General features: G+C 36.1%; 1 protein-coding gene across 2 annotated transcripts in view; it reads right to left on the bottom strand.

Annotated features, from left to right (window-relative positions):
* Window positions 1-7,477: 7,477 nt before the first annotated feature.
* Window positions 7,478-11,289, bottom strand: part of PIK3CG (phosphatidylinositol-4,5-bisphosphate 3-kinase catalytic subunit gamma) — a 50,844-nt gene continuing 47,032 nt past the window's right edge. For both annotated transcript variants that reach the window (XM_069106984.1, XM_069106985.1), the window contains exon 11: window positions 7,478-10,923. In XM_069106984.1, coding sequence (XP_068963085.1) covers window positions 10,645-10,923 — 279 coding nt within the window. In that variant the 3' untranslated portion in view covers window positions 7,478-10,644. The remainder of the gene's footprint in view (window positions 10,924-11,289) is intronic.

Below are 11,289 nucleotides of genomic sequence, written 5' to 3'. Positions count from 1 at the left end.
GAAAAACTCAACCCCCGGTCAGGCTTGGGGAATTATTTGGACAATTAAAAACAAGACAAAATGAGCAATTCTCACTCAGAGTGCCCCACACTTCTTTATGTTGGGATAAATATGTGTCAGTCTCTCAGGAGAGAAAGTATAACAGTAGTTATACATGATTGCTCCTTATTTAAGGTTTTCTGTCAATGTGACCTTGTGGGTCTGGCATATGTTAAACATTTTCATGGTGTAGGGGAAATAGAATAGCTATCTTACATGTAATATACATTGATTATCACTCTACTTCCCACTCTGGAGAAATTCTAGACATGTGCCAAAATCTAAACCTTAAGTAATTTTCCCTGGACTCCAGGGTGGGAAGTACAAAGAGCCATAGAGTTCGAGAAAAAGAGCCTGATTTCTTTTAGGTGGTTAGGCTTCCTCAGAGGTGAGTACACATGAGTTCAGACTAAGAGGGAGAAATCAGTATTCCAACTTTCTGAGCATGAGTAGCAGCAGTTTGTTATTATTAGACTGCCATGCTTTGGACCCCTATTCACATTATAACAACATATCTTTAGAGGCATACATGATAAGCCAGCAGTACTTACTAGAGACTTTCTTTGCTTCCTCCTGACATTGTGAGGATCCCAGGGGAGCGCTCAGGCTGTCCATCCATCATCCGTCATCCTAGCTACAGGACCAGTCTATCTTCTCTTCCTATCATGCATTTTCCTGATGACATCTCTTACTTCTGTTCTTCCTCAAAGTTCCTCAGTGGTTATAGGTTGAAGCCTGCTCACACCCACCCTCTGGTGCTCTTTGTGTGATACTAATCCTTCAGAGACTTGCATACTTCATGTCTGGCTTCCATGGTAGAATGTTAGCATTAAAACGAGGGGTACTGGCAATTTACTGAGGGTGATTCAACCTACCCTCCTCCTTTTCTTTAACTCTGGACTCAATTCATTGTTTATTTGGACCATCTGTCCCAGAGAGTCAAATGGATGAACAAGCTCTATAAATTGTCCCTACAACTACTTGTCATAATCTGGGCAACCCTTCAGGCACATTATAAATGTCAGTGGCTATTATTCTTATTCATCCCAATCTCATCTTTATTGATGGAGTTCAGGTAGAAATCATCCACAGACAAGGCACTAATCTGATATTGTTCTTTTACGTGTAATTTTTTTTGGGGGGGGGTCATCTTCATTTCCGACCTATGTCCTGCCACTGAACTCAGACGATCTTGGAGGGGAGAATGAGGCTGATGACTTTGCACAGCCTTGCCTCACTTAAATCCAATTCACTTGTAAATCAAGACATCACCCTCTTATGTCATTGGTCCTCTTCAAGAAGGAAGGATAAACAACAATGTTCTGAGGACAATTACCCTGGTAGATAAAATCACTGCTTTTGTATTTGAATAAAGGTATTGAGGAGTAATCTCTTTTTTTTCTAAGGTTTAGTGAAAAGCATGTTCCAGACAACTCTAGCAGCAGATAGGACAACAGAAATAACAGGTATGTTATCTTATTCATTATTTATTATTACAACCTCAACTACTATTATTTCTACTACCTAGGCCAGGGTGAGAAACTTGCAGCCTTAAGGCCACATGTAGCCTTTTAGGTCCTTAAGTGAGGCCTTTTGATCAAATTCAAGTTTTACAGAACAAATCCTTTTATTTTAATACATTTTGTTTAGCTTTTATATTTTTATTTTATTTTTAAAATGAACATATTTAAAACACCAAAGAATAAAATAAATTTCAATGAAGTAATCCTCCCAGATTGACTGGCACAATTAGAACATTAATAAGCCATACAGGCTAAATTGATGGGTGCTATGCTTATTCTTTAGTTCTAACTTCTGTCCGACTGGTGCCATTACTGCATGAGGCTGGTTGGTGAGGGTTTATTATGGGGGTCAAGTACACCAATATGTTATCAGCTTTTGATAACAATGTACTGTGTTTCTATTTGAAGTGGTATTTGTGAATAGTTGCACAGCTCAACAGAATTTTTTAATTGTGTCTTCTTAGTGTCAAAGAAGACCAAGAGAATACTGAAGGAAGAAAACAGACTTTTTAATAAGAATTAGGAATTGCAATATATCTTGTTTCTGCTAAAGATAAGATGATTCACTTGTTTTGTGATAGATACTGCAATATTAATATCAAAGAAATTCAATGCTCATCAGCATTATAACACTCATAAGGACCACAAATATTTTAAATTAGAGGGAGAGACACAAAAGGTTGTATTGCAAAACTGGATGACGAAAAGTAAAAGCAAAGACAATTCTTTCAAGCAGCATTAAGACCTGGAAACAATGTCACTGAGGCAACTTATAAAGTAGCTTGTATACTCCGAGAAAAAGGGAAGTCATTCAGTGATATAGAAATTGTGAAATAATGCATTGTTGAAGGTGTAGGATGCTTAGACCTCTATAAAGTTTCAAAATACAAATGACTGCCTCTTTCATAACTGGAAGCATGAATTTGCCTTTAATTTAACAGAACAGCTTCATGTAGTACTTCAAAAGGAAAATATATATTATTCAATCACTTTGGATAAAACAATTGTTACTACTGACTCAATTCAGGTTTATACTTCATTTGGTCACAACAAAAGATTTTCTTTGCTACAAAGAGTTACTCGCTTTGAACACTCTTGTGAACAGAATATGGGGAACAGACATCTTCAACAACTTTCAAGATAAATGTTGTGAAGTTGGACTGAATTTGGTAAATTTAGTGAGTGTATGTACAGATGGTGTCCCTTCCATGAGAGGAAAACATTTATTGCACATAAAAAAGAAAGTATTAATAGATCCAGACACTCCTATTTATTGTCATTATATCTGCATCAGCAAAATCTCTGTGCTAAAGTTACTATTTTAAGACATTTTTACAACAGGTTAAAAGTATTGTTAATTATATTCATACAAATACAACACGGCATCAGTTTCGTAATGTGTTAAAGTTGAATGATGAGGTATTAAGTGTGTATTTGATGTATCATTCTGAAGTGTGTTGCTGTTGGATATCACAGGGACGGGTGTTAGACAAAATTTTATCTCTTCAAGAACAGATAGTTAAATTTTATGGAGAACAGAATCAGCAATTGTGAATTACTGAAAGAAGATTTCTACAGGGATGCTACATTTCTGTGTGATATCCCATCAAAACAAAATGACCTTGAATATTTGAAAAAGAGCTATCCTTTTTCAAAACATTACTTCTTCAAAAGGAAATTTCAGATGAACATTTTCTCCAGTTAGCAAAGGTCATGGACCAGCAGGATCATATATGCAAATCATCTAAAGAATAAAAAGCTGTTATAGACCTATTAATTGGAGAATATAATGAAAAGTTCACTGACTTTGAGAAGCATGCCATCACACTCAAATGAGCATTTCAGCCTCACCTAGTTGATATCACCAAGGCACCTAAAGAACCACAGATGGAATTGCTTGAGCTCTCAGTAGATGACATTTTAAAGTCATTGTTTGATGCTAAGAAAGATCCAATTGAAATGTGGAAAAATGCAGTCGGGTACTCATGCCTTTGGCAGCATGCCTGAAAAATGCTTTCTTGCTTTTCAATTACTTATTGCTGTGAATCTATATTCTCCTACCTAACCCAATCAATTGCCCGTAATCAATTGCCTGATACCCATCTGGAGGATCAATTGAAACTGCAGATCTCCATGCTGTGACCAAATAGTCACATGATTTCCAACAAAAACCAGACACAACAAAGTCATTAAAAGCTTAGTTAACTTTAATATTAACAATAGTTTTCATTTTTGGAAATTATTAAGTACATAGTAGATTTTTACAAAATGATGTATATTTTAAATTATATCTAGTTGAAGTTTCTTGAATTTGGTCTTATTTGATAATAGCTAAATATTAACACAGCCTTCCAACATGTAAAGCTTCCCTACCCCTGAGGCAGGTATATGGTACAGTTGGAAGAGTTCTGAACCTGCAGTAAGGAAGATTTAAGTTCACATCCTGCCATAGGTAGACTCTTACTATCTGTGTAACCCTGGGAAAGTCATATAAACTCCACCTTCCTCTGTTTCTTTATCTGTAAAATGGAAGTTGGTTGGTTATTGTCCTTTATTTTTTAAGAGGACCAAAATGACATCACTATGTTGGGGTCAAATTGGTGTAATAATAGCGTCTACTTCCAAGGGTTGTCATGAGGATGATAAGAGATCATAGTAGTAAAGCATTTCACAAAACTAAAACATTGTATAAATCCTAGTTTTAGCTTGTTATTACTACTAATCCTCTAAGATTATGGGTCAGCTAGGTAGATAGAGTGCCAGGCCTGAAGTCAGGAAGACTCATCCTCTGACCTCCGACACTCACAAGCTGGATGACCCGGAGTAAATCATTTAACTCTGTTTACCTCAGTTTCCTCATCTGTAAAATGGACTGGAGAAGGAAATAGCAAGCCACTCCAGTATCTTTGCCAAGAATGCCCCAAAAGAGGTCATGAAGAGTTGGATACGACTGAAACGACTAAACAACACTTTAAGATTAGCCCTTAGCACATAGTATTCATCTAATAAATGTTTGATTGCTTGATTTTTTTAGGACATAAAGCAACGTAATATTTATTCTCTCCTACAGTGAGTTGGAAGCAGCCCTTCCCCATCCTCCAACATTGACTCACCCTGCATCCCCCACATCAGGTGCCCATGGTGGCCACCGAATTGTATTCTTTCTTGTGTTCCTTAGAAGCAATGACCTTCTCTAAATTCCCATACATTAAGGATTGATTATACCCTCTCTTTGAAGATGATGGGGGTTTTACCACTTGAAATATTACCCTAGCAACACATGGCTTTGAAAACCAGGTGCTGTCTTCACCTTCTGAGTCTCTGTGCTGTGAGAAAGGGAAAATACTGACAGAGGAATGGCATTTGGAGACATTCCATAGCAACAGAGCTTAGCTGGGGCAGGATCTTAGAGCTAGTTTTTTAGATGACAAAATGGAAAGGCACCAGAGAGCTATATAATGTTGAATATCACAGGAAAAGGGGGAAAGGAATTTACTTATATTTAAAAAAAGCAAAATAAAACAAAACAATATTACTTAGTAAACTCTCTATGTAGCTGTAATTACTTTAATGGGAGATGCCCAAGTAAGTTCTTACCAGAGAGGAGGGACAAAGCCTCAGAAAAGCTGCTTTTAGGATCATCCAAGTGTCATAAGATGCCCTAAATTGACTTGATATGCTGTTATACATTGCCATTCCTCTTCCGTTCCACTCTGTGGAAAGAAGTAGAGGGGGCATTCAGGGCTATGCTGGAGTCGTCTTGTACCAGCACACAAGAGCCTACAGTTAAAATTTCAATGTGAGCATTTGCATCTAAGAAATTAGCAAAGGTTACAAATCAAGGTTTGATTCATTGTTTTGTTGGTGGTCTAGACTTAGGAAAGTAAAGGAGAAAAAAATAACACATTAAACCTAAAAAGTATGTTGTTCATACATTTCCTTCCTTCTTTTCCTTCCTTCCTTCCTCCCTTTCTTTTTTCTTTCTCCTCCTTCTTCTCCCCCTCCTCTCCTTTCTTTCTTTTGTTATTTTTTGTAGGTCTGGTCATTAAGCATTTACTAGAACAGCCCTGGCATTATTATCCCTCGTTGAAAGAAGGGAAAACTGAAATTAAGAGAGATGGAATAATTCATCTGAAGTCACACAGCTAGGTAAAGTCAGAACTAGGATCCTGGAAAAGTCAGATATATATTGAACTGAAATTTAGCCAATAATGTGTCCATTAGTAATGCATTCTCTGGCCTTGGGAAGATTTCTTTCATTTTCCTTCTTATTAGGCTAAGAACCCTATATACCAAATGAACATCAAATGGTTGTAATATGAGATATACTGAGGTAGACTCTGTTTAGTTTTTGTCTTTGCATCCCCAGCACCTAGAATGGTGTCTAGCATATAGAAGACACTTAAAAATGCTTATTGATTTTTAGTTAGAGAAACCCCAAGGCCCTCACCAGCTCATTACAAAAGGCTTTAAACATTCTACTTATGGAAGCAGAGAAAAACTATCGCTCAAACACCATGTAGAACTTAGTCACCTGAATGAGTTGGTGCTTGGACAGGGATTTGACCCTGGCCAATGGTTGAAAGTGAAGTTGTTAGCATCTTTGAATAGAACTGTGAGTCTTAGATAGGGAGCACAGCAGCAGCAATTTTTCTAAGACTTTTAAAGTAATTAATTAAGCACTAATTATATGCACATAGTAGGACACTAGGGATACAGGGAAAGGTAAAATTACTCTCAAGGAGCCCACTGTCTAGTGGGGGAGACAACATGCTAACAACTATGTACAAATAATATCTCTACAGTAAAGTGGAGATAGTTGTCAACAGAATGGATTGTAGGGTGAGTGCTAGTGAAAAGTCAAAGATCACAAGGACCTTGCTAGCATTGGTAAATGGGAATGTGGTGGTGTTTTTGACAGTAATAAGGAGATGAGAAGAAAGGAGGGCTTGGGGGAAAGATAATGGGTTCTTTTTTGAACATGTTGAAGTTGAGATGTTTTTGTAGCATCTAATTTAAGACATTCAAGAAGTAATTGGTATAACCAGACTAGGGCTTAGGAGAGAAATAAGAGATGGAGATGGAGATCTGGGAATCATATTCACAGAGATGATAATGGAATCCAAGGGAATTGATGAGATCACCAAGCAAAACAGTAGAGAGAGGGGAGAAGAGAAGAGGAACTGGAGAACAGAGCCTTGGGGGACAGCCAAGATCAGTGGGTATGACCTGGATGAAGATGTAGCAAAGCAAACTGAGAAGGATTGGTCAGACGTGTAGGAAGAAATATCAGAAGAGAGAAGTGTCATGAAAATCTAGAGAGGAAAACATATTCAGGAGAAAGTGACGGATAATGCTAAAGGCTGCAGAGAGGTCAATAAGGATGAGGACTAAGAAAAGACCATTGTTATTTTTCAATCTTGTTAGACTCTTCATGATCCCATTGTGGTTTTCCTGGCAAAGATAGTAGAGTGGTTTGCCATTTTCTTCTCCAGCTCATTTTGTAGATGAGGAGACCAAGGCAAATAGGATAAGGGACTTGTCCAGGGTCATATAGCTAGTGTCTGAGGCCAGATTTGAAGAGAGGAACCTTTCTAAATGCTTGTTTCCTTCCTTCCTATCCATAAGAAAAGACAAAGAGATTTGTTTAGTTTTAATTCCACCTATGCTGCTTTTGTCTGAAATGAATAATCTAGCTCACTATTAGGGTTTCTAGTTTAAGCAAAGGGAAAGATACATAACTCTATTGTACTGAGAGATTTACATTGTATTTTTTTAAAATGACCTCTAAAATGATATTTTGCAATTAAGTTCTCAGGCTGGCAGTGAATTTATTGTGCTAATTGTCTGTTTTCTCTTGTAACAGAAAATAAGGCAACATATCATCCCCTGCCCACAAATCAAACTCATACACAAGAAAAATATTTTTCTGTATTTTTCTTCATACAGTGTAAGTGAGACAATTCATTCAATGAACACAGACCAACTGAAGATGCATATTCTTCACAAGCTTTCTTTCTAAATGGTTTTCATTCCTTTTTCATTTCCTTAATCTGGATTATTATTTTTCATGCCACAACTCCCTATTTGTAAAAGCAACTCATCTTAAAAAAAGGAAATTCCTAAAAAAAAAAAAATACATGCTTTGTCTCAGAGTTCAGGCAAGCCCTCCAATGATTTAGAAGAACCAGATCTAATGAAGCTAAATAGGACTGGTTTGAAACATTGGATCCATTTCATACCCTTGGGGCTATTCTAATAGTGCACAGGCAATGGGACCAATATTCTCTGGTTTTTGTATAAACATATGGATGAAGGCTAGCAAATAGAGCAGAAAAATGTTTGTTCTTATTCATTTCAGCCATCCTCATGTAAAAATAAACTACATGTATAAAATAACAGTTGAAGTAATTTTTCAATCAATCAACAAGCATTTAGCTGCCTAATCTATTCCAGGCACTGTCTTAGGCATTGGGGATACAAAGACAAAAAGGAACAGTCCCTGCTGTCCGTTTAACTTACATTTTACTGGGGGTGGATATATGTCTATATATTATTATTAAGATATATCTTAGATATATATTATTAAGGTATATATGTATATACATAAAGAGATATTATTAAGATATATAAAGATACCTATTTAATCTGAATGCTATGTCTTTTTTGTTTTAACATGGCCCTAGTGGGCTATACCCAAATCTCAGAGCCATAAGGGACCTTGAAGATTATCTAATACAATATCTCTCAATTTCTAGATGAGGAAATCAATGCCCAGAGAAGTTTAGTAATTTACAAACAGTAGCAGATAATGAGAAAGCCCAGAACAAAACCCAGAACTTCTGACTCTGGCTCTTTCCATGCTACCATGCTACTTGGGAGTTTCTAGACCTCTCCTATAGTTCAGCAAACTTGGTTCTCCCATAATTTCAAGGATATAGAAGCTCAATTTCATAGGATTCAATGAGAGCAGGACGGTCATATTGGAACCCAGGGGATGATTTTATCTAGCCTTCAGAATGCGGGACAATCAAATCCTTTAGAACATAAATTCCATGTCATGAAACAGGATTAAAAAATTAACTAAGCTATCTTACCAAGTATAAATTCTGAAAAAAGAACAATTGCTTAGGTTCAAATAAGCAAGATACAAAACATTTTCTTTCTTTTGTTATCCTTAATCATCAAGGAGAAGAAACTCTATTGGAAAGAAAATTTATACAATGCCAAATCCTGGCTATTTTTTTCATTTAAAAGTAATTATTCCTCACAAGAATAATGAAAACATACTTCTCTGAAGCCTGGTTCTTCTTTTTTCTTCCTGAAAGGACTTGTGATAAACAGATTATCTTGAGAATCCCCATAGCCTCTAATGCTATCCTTTTAGGCAGAGAGAATTTGTTTTCTCCTTATACATAACCAAGCAAGGCCTTAAGCAAAATGAAATATTTCCAGTTCCCAAAGGATTATGAAGTTCCCAATTTTTCCCCTTCTTGATTTAGGGAGAAAAGATTCCTTGATTGAGATAACACATCTCCCTTTTCCCCAAATTTCTTGATCATAAAGGTGATGCTAATGATGGCAATTTTCCCCAGGGACCAAGCACAGATCTTGTCAAAGGAGAGGTAGTCAGGGAAGGTGGTGTTATTACTAATCATCTTAAATTCAGGAAGGTGTATGGCTACTGCTGTCTTATATACAAAAAGTCTAAAATTAGGTCTAACTTGAATAATTATTATATTTGACAAAAATATTAGATTAGTTCAATGTATAATTCTAACTATAGATAATTTCTAAGCTTATAAACAATTTCCTAATGGCTCCATTTCAGAGAACTTTAGTAGTCACCCCAGAAATAGCAAAATATATAATATTTCAAATAGCCTAATATAGTTCAGTCATTTGTATAGGGAACCTGAAAAATGTGTAACAGTTTTGAAGTTTTTTAAGCTTTGAAATAGTTGGGGAAACTGACATTCTTCTTAAAAGAAAATTTTTTAGAGGAACAATAATCTTCTTTTAAAAATCCTTTTGAGGTAAATTTCACAGAAATCACTTATTTACTAATTTGTATCTTCTGAATTGTCATTTAAATATATATTTCAAAAACAGGAAATTTGTTTCTTATAAAGATTAAAAATTTTAGTGGTTCTAAAGGAGAGTTTCTTTCCAAATAATTTTTTCTCAATTCTGGGACAAAAGTGCCCTTGAAGATTTTACAATCCCGTGTGGGTATGTGTGTGTGTTTGTAAAGGGTTGGGAAAATGGAAAGGAAGAAAAGAGGAAAGGAGGGAAGAAAAACTTGAGATGAGAGCTGTAACAATGATTTCCTGTTTCCATGCTTGAGAAAGCTCCTTTAATTACACTGAATTACTCTTTCTCATATGGAGAGCAGTAACAGATGCAATCATTTGTATTATGCACATTTAAAGTCCTGGAGCCAGACCAGCAGAAAAGAATAAGGGGAAAAAGGTGTCGATTTTCCATTTTAAGTTCCCATGTGCCTTTCCATGCTCATTTGTTCACTTAAAAGTACATAATTGCAAATAGCATTGTGAAAAGACTAACCTGTCTTCTTTGCTCTTGGCATATCACTGGTATCTAAAGATACGAGAGGATGTTTTTAAAGCCCTTTTTATGGAATGAAGTTAAAGTAACTACATTTTTTTCCTGCAGAGAAGTTTGAAGGATAAAAGAATAGAAAGAAAAGGGGTGAGGGGGCCATCAGGGCAATCTTTGATACACAGATGAAAATAGATGTTATAACTTCTTTCTCGAAGTATTTTTCAGAAGCACCTAATAACTCAGTCATACCTTTTAACATAACAATGATGGTATTAATCTGTTTAAACTTAAAGCTCTCTTCTCCAGGCTGGAAATCTGCTCAGTATTAAGCATTTGCTATTGAAATAATCTGCAGTGATAACAGTTATTCTGTTTTAAAAAGTCAGCAAGAAACAGTCATATTTCTGAAGTGGCCCCTGTTGGAATGTCCAATTCCATTTTTGGTTCAAGTTTAATAACTGAAGTTTTATTTCAAACTCTCCTAATGGTTTTTCAGGTTCAACTCTTGCCCTAAGCATTAGGCAGAGTGCTTTTCTCCTTGTTTGATACCAAGAACAAGATGCAAGAACCAGTTGAACTGCACAGTCCAGCCTTTGTCTCTACAAACTTCTATCTGATCAAGGAAATACTTTTTGGCCTCCTCTTCATTTTTCCCCACTGTCAAGGCATCCCGGATGTAGTCAATATCTTCTTTGCTAGTTAACTGGGGCATGCCAGTCATCAGCATCATGGAAAACAGGATGATCAGTAGGTTGGTGTGTTTTCGAAGAGCTAGGTAAGCCTTGACACAAATGTCCTGGATAAAGGGAAAGAAGATCATTGTTAAAGTGACTAGAGGAACTCAAAGAACAGTCTTTGAAACCTTAATTTGACTTGCATACCATATGTAACAGAAAATACAATTCCTAAGACAAGGATATATAGATCATAAACATGTAAAAGACAAACTGCCTTTGTAAGTTGCAAAATGCCTAACATAGTTGTTTGCAGAAACCCTAGGTATGCTCAGTGAATATGAATTCTTCTTGATCTCATATTCTTGTCCTACAGATTGTTTATCCCATATAGATATGGATAATGGAAATTTATATAGCCAGAAGAGAGGCATGAAACAACACTGATAGATTTCTACCAAGGGAAATCCACTATATCTCTAAGAAGG

The sequence above is a fragment of the Petaurus breviceps genome, unplaced genomic scaffold (assembly GCF_028583685.1).
Source record: "Petaurus breviceps papuanus isolate PSGF00001 unplaced genomic scaffold, PetGlider_PUasm1.0 84, whole genome shotgun sequence".
In the NCBI taxonomy this organism is placed as follows: domain Eukaryota; kingdom Metazoa; phylum Chordata; class Mammalia; order Diprotodontia; family Petauridae; genus Petaurus; species Petaurus breviceps.
The sequence above is the reverse complement of the archived record's forward strand: the minus strand, read 5'-3'. Positions and strand labels throughout refer to the sequence as shown.